Consider the following 16,809-nt stretch of genomic DNA (forward strand, 5'->3'; position numbering starts at 1 on the left):
AACCCGGAAGAGCTCACTTTCATGACATCAGGCGGCAACATGTTTCTGACAAGTCTTCTCTTCTCACGCTTTTCATGAAGTATTTTTGGAGCTTTGCTGTTAAATTTACTAAATATCGAGCGGCACACTCTTCTTCCACAGTAGTTTGCCGAGCCGGACCTGAAATAATGTGCAAACAGCTGAAGACCAAAGTGCTTCATTTGTCACCCGCGACTGGTGACGAGCCTTCGTTTGTTACACAGAAAGCCCGGACAGGTGAGAATACATTTAGGGTTAATAATAAACAAAGCTTATTGTAATTGTATAATGTTGAACGTAAACGTAAAAATGGCGGCATGTTGCATCAGATTTTGTAAGGACCTGTTGGGCTGGTACAACGGACCATTTTACTGCATAAACTTGAGTTTTAATAGACATTGGAACATTGTATTTAATTTGTGACCTAGCATCTCAAGCTAGTTTTTAAGAGGGAAGCACTACTTGGTTTCAATTATTTTTGGTGTTTTGTTTTTGGTGAAAATGTTTTGGAAAAGTTGGATAACATACATTTTGTCCATAAACGCATTTTTTTGGCCCTCTTAACTCATTGAGTCCCCTTGGAGTCACAATAAATGTAATTTAAAATTGCGGTGCTTTCATTTTGAAATGCGACTTCACAATTTAACACGTGCGTGTATTACCGTAATTCTGCATATAAACGCGTAACGCAATGCGACGCGGCGGCTAGTACTCCTTGAGCAGTTTTTTTTATTATACTCACATAACTTTGTTTATATATTTCATATTAGTTTCCTTAATGTTTTAAGACTACATAATTTTGGCAACTTTTCCCACATTTTTATTCATCCATCCATTTTCTATACCGCTTAACCTTTGTCATTCACAATTACAATTGTGGAAAATACAGTGTCTCCAATTGACCTAACTTCCTTTTTGGAATGTGTGAGGATTCCGAAGTATTGGGAGAAAATTAATGCATGCATAGGTGGAATATGCCAACTCCACACTGAGATGTTCATCATATTTATTTCCTGATTGCCTGTCACAGACCTTGCCGGCATCCTGAGCTGCACGGTGAAGGCTCTGCAGGACGGCCATGTTGTCGCTGTACCCACCGACACCATCTACGGCCTGGCGTGTCTGGCCCAGAACTCTGGTGCTGTGCGGAGGATCTATGACATCAAAGGCCGGAATGAGCAGAAGCCTCTTGCCATATGTGTGGGAGACATCCGGGATATATACAAGTATGTGTATGTGCGTTGTTGATGTTGAGCATTCCACCATTGATTTTATTGTTGAAGGTACTGTAAGGTGAAAGTAACGGAGGAGCTGCTAGGTGACCTCCTGCCGGGTCCTGTTACCCTAGTGTTTGAAAGATCGGATATACTGAACAAAGAGCTCAACCCTTTCACTCAAGTAAGTCCATCAAAACAAGCCAAAAAGTGACCTAAAATTGTTGTATTCATGTACTCTTGTACCACTCAGCTTGTAGGGGTCCGTATTCCAGACTGTACTTTTATACAACACCTTTGCCAGATGTGCGGCGAGCCTCTGGCGCTCACCAGCGCCAACGTGAGCGCACAAACGAGCACTGTGGCCGTCCATGTAAGTAGTAAAGTCATGATCATACACAACAATTTGTATTGCAACTCCTGCTTATTTAATTCTTCGTATTGTATGTTATCCTTACATAATATATTTTCAAAACGCGGTTAATAAAATAAATTTGGAATAGATCACTTTTATAAAAATATAAGGTAAAGGAAATATTTGCTGAACTACTCAACATTAGCTGGCGAGCTGCTGCTAGCATACGAGCTACCTGTTGATCCCTATGATAGTGTCCACTACTTAAAGCTGAACACACAATTTGTTTATGTTGAACAGCTTTAACAAGGCATAAGTATTATAATGAGAACAAAAATGCAAGATGAAGTAACATTTATAAAAAAAGTAAGTTAGCATGTACCTCATGAACGTTATATCGGCTTGTATGAGTTAGCTACCTGCCGCCAGAGAGGTCGTGAGAGCCAGACAAAATGTGCAAACAAAGATGGCGGAAAACTAAATGATATTGAAATGATATGATATTCATTCTCACGATTTAAAATGATCAATGTGAATGAAAACACTACGTTTATCTGGTCACACGTGCAAGTGCCAACAGGACAGACATTCCAAAAACATGCTAGGTTAATTGGCGACTCCAAATTGTCCATAGGTATGAATGTGAGTGTGAATGGTTGTTTGTCTATATGTGCCCTGTGATTGGCTGGCGACCAGTCCAGGGTGTACTTCGCCTCTCGTATCTGTACAGCCATACATACAATATATTAACATATATTATATATTAACAAAAATTTAGGTTTTGTTTTTGTCATGGTGGTGCATCACAATAAATGACATGTATCAGAACCCCTGAAATAAATGTAATTTTTCTTGTTTCTCTCTCTGATGTGAAGGAGTTTCAGGATCTTTGGCCCAAACTAGCAATAGTAGTGGACGCAGGACCAATAGGAGACCAGAGTCGCCTCGGGTCAACCGTAGTAGACCTATCAGTACACGGCAAGTACCGCATCATCAGAGCTGGCTGGTAAGTTCTCACTCTTACTTAAGTATTTATTTTTAGTATTCATTTTACTATTTAAATGTACAAATATTGATATCTAAACACTTTATAGTGAATCCTAAATCAATAGTCAAACAAAAAAGACACAAAATACTGCATAAATCTGACTTCTCTGTATATTTACTTAATTGGGTCAACAAATACGTACATATGCCCGAAACTAAAATTTAGTTTAAGAAAAATGTGAGGTAAGTGGATTGGTACCAGACCGCCAAAAGCTTTCAGGTGAAATGATTTTTAAAAATACACTTAAAAATAAAATACATTTGTAAGTACCTACATTGAATTTTACATAAATGCACTATTTATTTAAAAGGAATATGCAGTTAGAAATCCCATCGTTTTTGCTTTATGTTGTTTGTTGCGAGCGGCGATCCTTCCCACTTTGTTCACCACAAATAAACACACACGGTAATTACATGTACTTATTTCTGAATATGTATGTGAGTTTATTAAAATAGAAACCACTTCAATTGGATTTTAGTGCCTTTTCTTCCACGGTCGATGTGCTGGAAGGTAAATATGGACTCTCCTCTGCGGATTTGGGATAGTACCCCCTCACTGAAGTCAACACATTGGCTGGAACGCACAACAAGCCTTATTTTTTCTATGGGACTACAGATTTTTTTTTTCCCTGGGAACATTGGACTCTGGAATGACTCTACGGTTATAAAGCTGACTGCTTAAAATATTTTTATAAGGGTGTGATTGTTTTATTTATATGGCGTCATTATTTTCGTCCTTATCGTGGGACCGTGTGGAATTTTTCCTCCATCTTGTTTCTGTCTCCTTCCTGTACCTTTTAACCATGTGTAAGGTTGCGAGGGATGGGATAGTTATATTACATTTTTTTACAATTGTATTATTAGGGCTGTCAAATGATTACAAATTTTAGTCAGTTTTGAATTTAATCATTAGCAACTCCGTCATATGAAATATTTTACAGAATTGAACAGAAAGATGAATGACAGGATAGGATTATATATGTTTGTATGTGTTAACAGCTCCAAATGAACTGAATATGTCAATCTAAAAATCAGTCTAATGCTAGTAATAATAGCAGAACATTTGAATCACACTTTAAATCAAGTTATTATGAGCAATGAGTAATTGCGGTCAGCGACGTCATATAATTTTAAGATATAATTTACTTATTTTCAGTATACTTAAATGTAGCAAATTGTACATTCGAATTAAGAGTTATTATTTTCACCTCCATGTTTTTTGAAGCTGTTCGGTATGTCCCTGAATGCATCTTGCGTTCTTGTAATGACAATGAGGAAGTGTCGTTCCCAGGATGATCAGACTAAAGACGTGTGTGTGAATCGGAGATACATACAGTATATGGTGTTGGAATTGTACTGCTGTTGATGTGTTCAGGTGAGAACGAAGCTAGAAAAGCGCTCCAATGTGATTCAGTCTGCCTTCTTAACAGAAAGGCGTTGTTGCTCTGCTGCACATGCGTTAATTACACAAAAAGAATTAAGGTAATTAATGAAATAGATTAGGTAAGATCCGCTGTGGCTACTCCGTAATCAGGAAAAAGCGGAAACAAACAAAATGACGTTAACGCGTTATTTTTGACAGCCCTAATTATTATGCAATATAGTATATATTATTAGAAGCTGGGAATTCAATGTTAACCTTGCCTTTTGGGAAGGTCAATGCCTTCATGCATGTTAAAAACTGTTAACCTAAGTTAAATCTTTATAATAAAATTCTACGTATTTACCAACAAATTATGACTTGTCTGTTTCCCTTGCGTACGTTTATTTTCAAATTGGGAATTTAACCACACAACCACAAGAGACTCAATACTTTTTATTGTGAAAATACCCTCCAGGAAAAAAACTTTTAACAAATCAGCAGGGAACAAAGTGTAAACATATTTTTGCATTTGAATGGAGTAGGATATGGTACGGGAAAATTTAGTGGAAATATATCAAATCTTTTTTTCGAACCTTGTCATGACTTGAGCGGGAGGTTACATATCACCCAACTTTGTTTATTGTTCGGTTAGCTTTTGGGGCTACGCAAAAACTACACAGCGGTTACCTAGCACAGTTAAGGAAAATGTTATTAGGATGTAATACGAAATGTTTCTTTGATCAATAGTCCACCGTAGAATTAAAACGGCCTTGTAATGTTTGTTCGTAAGCACGAACGCCAGCTATTTTCTTAAATCCCTGATGTTAGAATGCTAACATTTTGACACCTAGCATTGTCACAACATGGGTGCAAATGTGACTCAACCAGGAAGTCCACCGACGATTGTCGCATTCCATTTAATGAGGACTGTTTTCTCTCGAGAGGGAGGTTACATATCACCCAACTTTGTTTATTCTCCGGTTAGCTTTTGGGGCTACGCAAAAACTACACAGCGGTTACCTAGCACAGTTAAGAAAATGTTATTAGGATGTAATACTAAATGTTTCTTTGATCAATAGTCCACCGTAGAATGAAAACGGCCTTGTACGTTTGTTCGTAAGCACTAACGCCAGCTATCTTCTTAAATCCCTGACGTTAGAATGCTAACATTTTGACACCTAGCATTGTCACAACATGGGTGCAAATGTGACTCAACCAGGAAATCCACCGAAGATGATAGCATTCCATTTAATGAGGGTTGACTATTTTTCGGAGAAGCTGACAAATTCATAGACTAGTCAGTGCATGGTAGTGATGTCATGGACAGTGATGGCTATGTCGCTGTAAAACATTTATTTATAATCGTGATTTCCGAATAAAATTTTGTGACGACACAACAACCTAAGTACTGTCATCCGTGTCCGTCACTTTTGCTTTTACCAGCCCCTAGATATACCACAAAATAGCTGAATCCAAGCCCTCTTAGGTCCTGAGCCCTTCAGGAACCTCGTGAAGGCGGGACGTTAGAGTGATTGTGTGTCTTTTCACACAGCGACACGCAGCCAGTTAATTAGACGGCCTGCGTCTGGTGTGACATACAGTGCAAGATACTTGTCGGACAGCGACTTTCAGCACAACAGAATGGGTGTTAAACGTTGCACCCCAGTCCCGGCGTTGGGGAATATATACCCTTACACATTGTTGCCGTGCCACCTCTGTTACGGCTGCGATAGTCCATCAGAGGGTGCAGTTGTCCCCCTTATTTTAACCAATAACACAAGGAAAAAGCCAGCATTGAAAGGGGTTACAAACGTCCATTTAAGTGCATGGTTTGATGCCGGTGGGTCGGTAGAAAGCGCCACTCACATGAGCCACTGCTCCTTCTCCTTGTTGAAGTGCTCGGCCCAACGCCGTGTCAACTCCAGGTAGTGTTCAGGTCCATGTGGCTGATAGTCCAAGTAGACCCTAGTGGCAGTTTTCTTGGGCACCGCCTTCTCTATCTGTGTCCCCTCATGCCACTCGTTAAAGGATGTGATGGTGACCATCTCGGGACGCACGTTAAGCGCCGCTTGCAGTGCTGTCTCATAGTATCGCCCATTGACTCGGTTCCGGGTGCTGTGGCTGTTCCACGGGCGAATGCTGGTATCGACGTATCCCGGTCCCACACTTGGGATGAAGAGGAGATTGTTGTCATCGCAGAAACTCTTGATGGCCTTCCAGTTCTGGTGGGAAGAGCCGAAGGAGAAGCCGTTGGAGGCAAAGTATGTGTACATGCCGTCGAATCCGCCAGCCAGGATGTCCTGCTTGTGGCGCTCTTCCACGATCAGAGCAATAAAGAGCGAGTCGTAGGCGGAGCCCCGCAAGCTGTGGGAGCCCGTGGGTGACAAAAGTTCAGACCAAGACTCCGCAGGGGTCAGGTACGAGTCGTAGATGTAGAACAGAGGAAGACTCTTCCCCGTGCTGGAGGTGAACTTGTAGAAGGCTGCATGGTCGCCATACCTTCAACAGAATTTAGACAAGCATATTGAAACACCTTCATGGATGTCGGGTCAATCTTTGTCCGATGGTCTTCTGCTAGCTTTACTGCTACTTTTCATAGCTCTTTGCTAGCTTAACATTCGTCTTTTCATGCTACTGGTATGCTGCTAGCTGTTAGCTCTTCTTCTTACAGCTAATGGTATGCTAGCTCTGATTCCTATGGCTCATACTGTTAATATTTCATAGCTAATGTTGTTTGTCTGCTTTTACCTGCAGTTCCTCGCTCTGCTCATACTATTAATCTGCTGTTAGTCACTAATTTTATGTCATTTATCTTACTGTAATGATCCTTTTGCTAACCGTTAGCGGTGCCTTCCATAGATAATGCCACTAATCCGCTGCTTTGTTTTGCTAATGGAGTAACATTTACAAGTAAGTCAACCCACAGGAAGAAAAACAGTTCTACAAATGTAGTTTTGTCGCTACATCGCAATTCATATTTTTGTCTTATTATATAGTTAACTAATACTTCTCTACAAGAGGGGAGAAATATGATCTCAGGGAAGAACAAAATTTGAAACACTTATATGCTAGGACTACGTTAAAAAGCCATAGCATTTCAGTATGTGGAATCAAACTATGGAATGGATTGAGTAAGACCCTCAAACAATGCACAACGATGAGCCAATTCAAGAAACAATACAAGCAGTTGATGTTTGCTAAATACAAGGATGAAGAGTCTAGAACCAGTCATGATGTGCTATACATATCACTATGTTGACACTTACTATGGTACACATTATGTCATTGGATGGTCATATCACCTCGTACTTCGGTACGAGGTACATTATTTAAAAAAAAAAAAAAAAAATGTTATGGAAAGCAGGAAGTGAACAAATGTAACAGTTACCGATTGTAAAAGTACCAGATGGAGGGGTATGATTTAATAAGCTTTGCTTCTTCCTACTCCTTTTGGACATGTGGAACTGTGAACTGATTATGTGATGCATTCAATTGTAATCTGATGCATGTTCAAATGAAATAAAACCATTACCATTACCAACTAGCCTAGCCTAAAATGAGAGTCCATCATTCTTTTGTAATCGGACTACATTTTCAAGTTGAGTTAAAAAGTGTCAGAAATCCCCAAACTTTCTCATATGTGGTCTGAAAGCCTTTTTTGCTGTGTAATATTTAAATAGCCTTTTCACTTTAATACACCAAAACCAGGCTTTATATAACCACCTTCTAAAATAACATTCAAGTTCAGCTGGTAATGGAAGTGAGAAAGTGTCTACCTGTCAATGATGTACTTGATGTTGTCATGCACACTCTGGTCGTTTCGTCCTCTGTATGGTTGGATATGAAAGGCAACCTGGACAAACGACACATAGATCGAAATGCATGTTTAAATTTTAATGCACAATGCTGTGTAGCCCCCTAACATCCACCCCCCGCCCCCCCCAAACATACCCTATAATTGACTGACAGAAGCAGCCATGCGACAAACAATCCAACATGACGCGCACTCAAAAAGTTCATAATATGAATACTTAAAAGGCAAACGGACGCTGGATTCAATGTAAAATATTCATGACTGGCATGGAACACTTTTCTATCCTGCGAAAACATGAAGAAAAATGTCTTAAGAGGGGTAAGAACACAGTTTATTAATTGTGCCGGTTTCCTGTTCTAAATATTTGGGTTTTAAATATGTGAACCATCTCACTGGACATATTTCCATATTTTTTTAGGCTTTTTTCTGATTGTATTGGTTTAAAATTTGCTGTTACCTACCTTAATCTAAACAACTTTTTAATATAGCCTTTTAATCTGTGTTTTTTTTGTTATTAGTTCTTGTGTGTTTTCTTCAGAACAAAAGACAGTAGTAGAACATGTACAAATAATACCAACTTTTAGTCTTTCATCACTTTACAGATGTCATTGACATACAAGTTGAACAGTTTTGGTCACAGCATTGACCCCTGGGGTACTCCAACATAATATTCTCATATATCTAATTTTAACAGTTAAGAAACAAAACAACTTGTTAACCACATAATTGTTTGTAGATAGCAAATTAGTTGAGATTCATTGAATCAGAAGTACCTACAGAAGTTCTACACTCCATTTTACCACAATAGCTTAACAGTTTAGCGGCATACATTAATTCTCAATAAACAATTGCGGTAATTCCACTCCTAATTCACAGTAACTGTCCTTCTTTTAATGGATACTTTAAACATAGGAAGTCCTATTGAATCAATAAAGACCATATTTACTTAACTAAGAGTTCAATACTGTACGTATCTCCCTGTTGTGCATGCACCTCTCACGGTCCATTTAGCATGCAAAACTTTTACATGCCATCAGGGACGTGATTGTCCAGCGAGACAAACTTGACTCCAGGGAGCCTCCCTGCAGCCTCTGTGCACACACAAAACCTCACTTAGTGTGGATGTGGATTTCAGGTCCTCTTCAATGGGAGGTCATGCAATGCAATGTAGTGCTGCACAAGGGATGAGTACGTGGGTGTTGCTCAAATACTGTTCAGATTATATAATAACTTTTTTAAATAAAGGTGTGTAGCTTGCCTTTTAGCATCAACCCCAAGTGGGCTCACTGTGGGGTGCTAGTAGAATTACAAAAGTGCTTTCAAATACAGTATTTGTGATGTCATGATGCAATATATGGATCTCTGTCCTGGCTGGGACACTCATATGAAAAAAGAAAAACAAAATATACACCATAAAAATGCTTATTGCGGCTAATTGTGTCCAGACTTGACAGAATAAGTGATTTTTTCCTTCTTTATAAATGCAATATATTCATAATTGGAGCATAGAAAACCTTTTTATGATCTTCTAAATATATATATTTTTTACATTAGAGCCCTCCAGACCTGAAATAACACCCCTATATCACCTTTACACGCCTAACAGTTAACTTATTTTCACACTTTCAAATTAAAAGTCGGGCTGCATGGAGGTCGAGTGGTTAGCATGCAGACCAGGGTTCAATTCCACCGTCGGTGATCTCTGTGTGGAGTTTGCATGTTCTCCCCGTGCATGCGTGGGTTTTCTCCGGGTACTCTGGTTTCCTCCCACATTCCAAAAACATGCTAGGTTAATTGGCGACTCCAAATTGTCCATAGGTATGAATGTGAGTGTGAATGGTTGTTTGTCTATATGTGCACTGTGATTGGCTGAATGAATGAATGAATTAAAAGTCCAAGGCGTACAACAACTTTTTAAAAGTTCATAAAGGTTTTACGATGACAGTTTAACCCTGGAACGGATTAATTCATTTTCCATTATTTCCTATGGCAACATAGTACAACAAGACTAGTTTATCATAGTTGCCAGGTGCAGAAAAGCTTTAAAAGTAATCTTAAAAAGTGTTTTAACATATAAAAATTCCTCTCTTTCTATTGAAATTAGGCATGAAACCACTGGAGAGTTGAGAGGTTGATTCTTGCACGCTGAAAAGGGCAGACAAAAACATGAATATTTCACTCCTAAAACGTGTTCTCTGAGGTTGTTTTTGTACGATTGAGATGTTAAGAGCTCCCTGTATGTGTTGAGTAGTAAGTGCATGTCACAGGTCGTACACGTTATACTTCAACACTACCAGTAACGCATTAAATTCCATGTAGTCGCGTTTCTCTCATGACAGGATCGTGTATAAAACCCCTTCTTCTTGACATTGCGTGTGTACTCTGTGTAGTTATGTCTTAGCCTGCGGCTGTTTAGCAGTAGTGACGACTGTAAGATAATTCAACATGCAAATGTATCTCATTTCTCTGGGTCTTTATTCCTATCTCATGACACTAATCTACACTAGGATGAAATGCAATAAAACTATGGCAAAAGGTCATATTTTTGATAAAACATACATAATGTATAGTACAGAATAATTGTAATCCAATTGTAATCTAATCCAATTGGAATGGGGCTGCACGGCAGTCGTATGGTTAGCGTGCAGACCTCACAGCTAGGAGACCGAAGTTCAATTCCACCCTCGGCCATCTCTGTGTGGAGTTTGCATGTTCTCCCTGTGGGTTTTTTCCGGGTACTCCGCTTTCCTCCCACATTCCAAAAACATGCTAGGTTAATTTTTGACTCCAAATTGTCCATAGGTATGAATGTGAGTGTGAATGGTTGTTTGTCTATATGTGCCCTGTGATTGGCTGGCGACCAGTCCAGGGTGTACACCACCTCTCGCCCATAAGACAGCTGGGACAGCTTTGCGACCCTCATGAGGATAAGCAGTCGAAAATGAATGAATGTGGGAGAAAACCCACGCATGCACGGGGAGAACATGCAAACTTCACACAGAGATGGCCGTGGGTGGAATTGAACTCGGGTCTCCTAGCTGTGAGGCCTGCGCGCAAACTACTCGAACGCCGTGCAGCCGTTGCAATATTAATGACCAGTAAAAAAAAAAAAAAGACCACAGACACTTTTTTCAACCACACCTTCTGCATTAATTTTACAGAAAGTGCCAGAAAATCATATCACTTAAAAGCATATATCTCTTGTATTGCATGCAGAAGTGGCATGACTTGTTAATTCACATTATCAAGCGCTCCCTTTTCAAACTTTAATAAGCCTTCAATATGGCGACAGCACGCCCACGCGTGTTTTTCTGCGCTTATTTTCCCCCATTTTCCGACCTAATTGGCAATGGGTTACATGGTCCACCATCGCTCTGCTATATTGTATTGCTGTTCTACACAGCTTGTTCAGTCCCTGTAGATTAGGCAGTGGAAGCGGTTCTTTGACCCATGTCCCTCATGTCTCCTGTGCTGCAAATGTCAACAGCTCTGCAAGCATCCTAACAAGGAACCGCACATACGAGTGAGTTCTGCTTCAACTGTACTCAGCTTATTTTAAACATTGTTTGGTTTTCTGTCAAACGTAGCCATAGCCGACTTTAACTCCTACTACTAGGGAAGTGTTCCAAAATGTGGTACCATAATGACGCGAGTTAAATGATAGAAACCAGACTGAAACACTAAGTAGATATTCATTAAAATAAGGTTAGTGCCTCATTATTGTTATGCTTAACGTTGTTCACCTGCACTGCCAGCATCTACGTAGCTGAAATGCTTGAGCTGAAGCAAAGAAAAGTTCATTTTTTTTTACCTCAAAAGATGCAGACTCAGCCACCTGCAACACGTATTTGAAGGTCATATTGTGAAAGTAACATCTTTTAAGTAATGAGGCACATGGAGTCGAACACTGTTTTTAAACCTTTAAACACAACAGCAGTACTCAGTTCCAACACCATATGATGTGGAACACACAACTGTACCACAAGGACTATCGAAATAGACGCTTACACACAAATATACATAAAAACAATAGTTTTCATACTCATTCATAACCCGCAAGGCATGCTGGGTAACTTCCTGTTGGGGAAGTGTGGGCACTGGTATTGTTGGGGTTTAATTGACTTGAGTCACCAGACATCCTGCTGCAAGGCATGCTGGGTAACTTCCTGTGGGGGAAGTGTGCCCAGCATGCCTTGCGGGTTATACAGAAAGTTCCAGAAAATCTGATCACTTAAAAGCATATATCTCTTGTATTGCATGCAGAAGTGGTATGACTTGTTAATTCCCCAACACTTCCTGTTGGGGAAGTGTGCCCAGCATGCCTTGCGGGTTATACATTAGTATAAATTGGTATTCTTTTGCATGTATATTGGTGTGTATGCACCCATTTCTGTTTGTTCCACGTTGAATTTGCATTGATGAGGTCCTGTTTCCGGTTCCTCTGACTTATTTTGTTGCAAGTCAAGCTTGTAGAGCAAATGAGATACTGATCTATTCCATTCTACCAATAAAGTGCCTCATTATGAAAACTAGAAGCACTAAATAATATTTTTCATGTGGCCTCAGATATAAACTCTATTTACAGGACTTTGATCTTTGTAGTTTTGAACTTGTACCAAAAATAGACCGATCCTGTTTATCCCTTACCCATACTCTTGTTTGTTTTTGTTACCTTGAGATTGTGCCTATAAGCAGCGTCCAGTATAGCCGGTACAAAATCCTCAGTGGGTTCCCCATTGTCATCAGCCAGGCCTGGAGGGTACCAGGATAGGACCAGAACCCCTAAAGGACACATAAAAATACCGTACTTCAACCAACAGTGCCGGAATCCAGGCTGAAACCTTTCCTGACTTTTTGTGAATTGTTTTCTGTCTTGCTGTTTATTTCTATTTTGAGAGGTAGAGATTATCATGAATAACTGGCGGGAGTAGCACTGAAATGTTACTTTTTTTCAACATTGGCTTTTATAAATGTTCTTGTTTAATTGTTTATTTACATTTTAATATTTTCATATTCAAAATATACCCATAACAATTAAAAATCATGAATCATTATCATGAATAACTGGCAGGGGCAGCACTGAATTATTATTATTTTTCAACATTGGCTTTTTTAAATGTTCTTGTTTAGTTGTTCATTTACATTTTAATATTTTCATATTGAAAATATGCCCATAACAATTAAAAATCATTATCATGAATAACTGGCGGGAGGAGCACTGAATTTTTTTTTTTTCAACATTGGCTTTTTTTAAATGTACTTGTTTGATTGTTTGTTCATTTACATTTTAATATTTTCATATTCAGAATATGCTCATGACAATTTTTAAAAACTAAATTGCAGGTCCCAAATGGCCCCCAGGCCAAACTTTGGACACCACTGGCGAATTGGTCAACATGAAGGGTCCCTTTTTTGCAACAATGTTTCACCAAGTAATCTGGTTTACTACTTTTGCTCTGACCACTTATCGTATATTGTTGCTATATATATTATATATTATATTGCTTTTATTGCTCTAGTGTCTTAAGTGAAATGTTTCACCAGACTGTCCATCCACTCATCATCCATCTGTCACCAACGCCGGGGTGTACGCTAACCAACCACCACCCCCACTCCTCCAGGCTGGAACACTATCCAAGGATTCTGGTGTCACTGAGGGTAACGATTGGCAACACACATTAATATTTCAACACAACTTCAATCTTGTGGTTTTAAGTTAAATATTGTGCATTCAACTGTCGCTCTAGTTGACATTCATGCATTATTTCTATTTAAAATCATTACTGTTTTATTGGCTTACATTAAAATAATTAATATTAGATTCGTTTAAAAACATGTAAATGTAAATTGATGGTGAAATGTATATTTTTATGATTATATTTATGTTTAATGCAGTTATACTGTGTGCGTATATTCCAATACGCTGTGTGAGGAGCTGTCCATGGTCCTGAATAGTTTTGACCCACGTTTTGGTTCTGTTTATCAGCAAATTGTAGAGATTAATCATAATTTGTAATGTTTTAATTACAATAGTCAGCTAATATGTACATTATTACATATGTAGTTATCTGATACTTAAATTAGATTTTTTAAAACAGATTAGTTAGTTATTAATCCAAAAATTGCAATTAAACCAGCTAACTGTATAGATTATTCTAAATGTTTATCTAAATTTGAATTAAAAGTCGGTTATAGATTATTCGATATTCTGTTTTTAATCCTTAAATTAGTATCAAACGTCATCAAAACTGATTACATTCATCGTTAATTACCCTTAAATTCCAACGCTAATGTCAGCTAATTGTATATGGATGGATGAATACAGTATCTTATTTCCGGGAGTTTTACCTGCAGCAGAAGCAGCGATCTGCTCCATGTGGGACTCCAGAACATTCGGGTCCCTAGAACTGTACGGTCCAAGTTCTGGGTAGAAACTGGAGCCGATGTCCTCAGGAGGCATGTGTCTGCCCCTCGGGTAACTGGATGCGATCTTCGGGTCCCAGTGTGGAACCAGGACGTGGTCCCAGTGCACAAACTTGCCGTCAACTTGCGGGGTTCCGTACCACACATAGTAGAACATGTGCACGTCGTCGAATATCGATCCCTCCGGACCGGAGTTCGGCAAAGCGGATTTAGTGTTGTGATGACCCGGTGAGGAGGAGGATGACGAGGAGGACACTGATCGTTTCCCGGCGAGCTCCAGATTCGGAACCAGATCTGATAAACCGTCGCCCGTCTTGAGGGTCCTGAGTCCCATCATGGTTCCGAAGATAAAGAGCGCGAAGAGAAAGAGCGCAACGCATGCTCTCCTCCGCAGTCTGCCCATGCTAGACCGGTACCGGCGGCTCGTCCTCGCTGGGTTTTGGTGTGTGACTCTATGGTTGTCAGCCTATAGGAGCAGAAACCACATCTCCATCTTCTGTACGACTCTACATGATAAATATCCGGATTGTGGACTCAGCAGTTCTTCCTCCATTGAGTCCGACACTGGTGGTCCTCTCAGACTGACAGCAGCACACAAGAGATGCTTACCCAGAGAGGTTCTGTTGTAGTGCGGTCATTTGTGATGAGGCAGGACACACGAATGTAGGGTTGTGTTTCCGGTTCGGGTGTCAGGAGGTGATTTATACTGACATCCAGCGGCCAGAGTGGGTAGTGCATTGAAAACGTCAGTTTGTTGCGTTCAGACGCGCTTGGAAATAATGCAATTTAGCGTTTTCCTGCGTCAATATGGGCGGTGTAAAATGTTTTAGGTACAATCGGTATGTTTGAATACATAAATATTATAAACAAAAAATGGGGGTAGAACCAGAAAAAAAGCGGAAATGGTGATGTTAATAAATATAACGTTGATTTTTCTGTTTAAAAAAACATAATTCATATAGCAAAGTGACCCTTCGATTTTTCAGGAGCAGCCTTCTTAAGAAAAATATTGGACACCACTATTTTACAAAGATACTGTATTTATGCAAATCTGTGCATTGTTTCTCATATGTGTGTGTGTGTGTGTATATATATATATATATATGTGTGTGTGTGTGTGTGTGTGTTTTTATGTTTATAGTCATGAATCAACCTCCATTCATCATACATTCTTGTCATTTTGTCAACAGGGGGTGAAAAGCGTCCCTGAATGCAGCACGGCGCACAGCGTGAAACAACTATCACTGTCACAGCAATTAATCCAACTCTTTAGCTTCTGGATTCCGGCCAAGATGATGGATGGGGGGGGTCGCCTTGGACCCCCCACCCCTCCAGTCCACTATTGTTTTCAAAGGAAGACATTAGATTGTTTGACTTTTTAATTAAGCACTTTATTAATGGCCACTGAGCATTAATGGCATTCCCTTAATGCCATAAAGGGCTTTTAAAGGTGAATAGTTAATCTGCAACCATAATGATATACTTTGGGACATTTTAAAGCATAAATATTATATTTTGATACAACTCACTTTAACATGGTATTTAACAATACAGGCAAAAAAGAGGTAAGTTAGTTTATCCTACTAAAAACACAATGATTTCATATAGTAGCTCCATATATGTCGTTTTGTATATACAATACAAATGTTTCCGTAACTTAAAGTCTTAAATATTAAGTCATTCATATATTTTTTTCAAGTAGAAAAATAATTCAACTTAAATATCATTAAATTAAAACAGTTTCTTCAGGAAATTATGGTAATTTCTAGGCAATGCTTTCCATAAAATGATTAAAAGTGCATTAAAAATGCGTGCATGGTGCACATTGTCCACTAGGTGTCGTTGTGCCGGTACTGAAGCTTTGAATCCCCAATCATGCAAATTTCCCCATGGGGATGAATAAAGTATCTACCTACCTACCATCACCCAAACACACAAAAAAAGTCATATTTATGATTTTTTTCCCCGGTTTCTTTCATCTCCAAATTGCATGATGTACTTTTCAAATATTTATGCAACCTAATTCATCACATAGAAACATTGATCATCATGTAGACATGTAAAATAAATGTAATAATTCCAGAAAGTAATCCATAGTTTATGTAAAATTATGATCTTGTGTTTTATCTATGATGTGCGTTTGTATGTTTTAAAAAGATTTTTCTTCTGTGTCTTTCAGATGCGGTCATCTTATCAGTGGAGGGGGGTCGACGTATTAACATGATGTGATCAATCACTGTATTGATCCATGCATCGGTTTGAGGTGCTTGCATTATTTTCTTGGAGCTTGACTCAAAGGGGACCTATTGTGTTCATTTTAGGCTCTTTGTATTGAGTTGTGGACTCCTATAGAACAGCTACACACGATAACCTCCACAGAAAGCTTTCTAGATCTTCCAGAATCTGTGCCCGTTCCAGATGGATTTCCTTGCATATCCAAAAAACGGTTTGTTTTAATTAATTCCACCCACGGCCCGCCTCAGGGCACAGCCACTCCGCTGTGATTGCATTCACTCAGCTTGTACCTGGGCATGCCCATATAAGGAAGAAAGGTAACCGGGAGCCTGTGTTAGGA

General features: G+C 39.2%; 2 protein-coding genes across 4 annotated transcripts; one reads left to right on the forward strand and one right to left on the reverse strand.

Annotated features, from left to right (window-relative positions):
* Positions 1–4: 4 nt before the first annotated feature.
* On the forward strand, positions 5–15,546 carry yrdc (yrdC N(6)-threonylcarbamoyltransferase domain containing). 3 transcript variants are annotated; one of them, XR_009119962.1, is made up of 7 exons: positions 5–255; positions 1,049–1,244; positions 1,302–1,416; positions 1,486–1,605; positions 2,463–2,593; positions 13,356–13,469; positions 15,425–15,546. XR_009119962.1 is itself a non-coding variant. In XM_058053911.1 (6 exons), coding segments are annotated over exons 1-6 (744 nt in total). In that variant the 5' UTR covers positions 5–74; the 3' UTR covers positions 13,357–13,503. The 3 variants fall into 3 exon arrangements, 2 of the variants coding, with proteins under 2 accessions (XP_057909894.1, XP_057909893.1); XM_058053911.1 differs by lacking the exon at positions 15,425–15,546 and having other exon boundaries at positions 13,356–13,503; XM_058053910.1 differs by lacking the exons at positions 13,356–13,469; positions 15,425–15,546 and adding an exon at positions 3,114–4,381.
* On the reverse strand, positions 4,279–14,876 carry maneal (mannosidase endo-alpha like). The gene is made up of 5 exons (XM_058053909.1): positions 14,844–14,876; positions 14,160–14,700; positions 12,484–12,593; positions 7,774–7,850; positions 4,279–6,496 (listed from the first exon to the last, which is right to left on the reverse strand). Exons 2-5 carry the CDS (start codon positions 14,635–14,637, stop codon positions 5,860–5,862), a joined length of 1,302 nt encoding a protein of 433 aa, XP_057909892.1. The 5' UTR covers positions 14,638–14,700; positions 14,844–14,876; the 3' UTR covers positions 4,279–5,859.
* Positions 15,547–16,809: the final 1,263 nt, after the last annotated feature.

This window comes from Doryrhamphus excisus, chromosome 17 (assembly GCF_030265055.1).
Source record: "Doryrhamphus excisus isolate RoL2022-K1 chromosome 17, RoL_Dexc_1.0, whole genome shotgun sequence".
Classification (NCBI taxonomy): Eukaryota; Metazoa; Chordata; class Actinopteri; order Syngnathiformes; family Syngnathidae; genus Doryrhamphus; species Doryrhamphus excisus.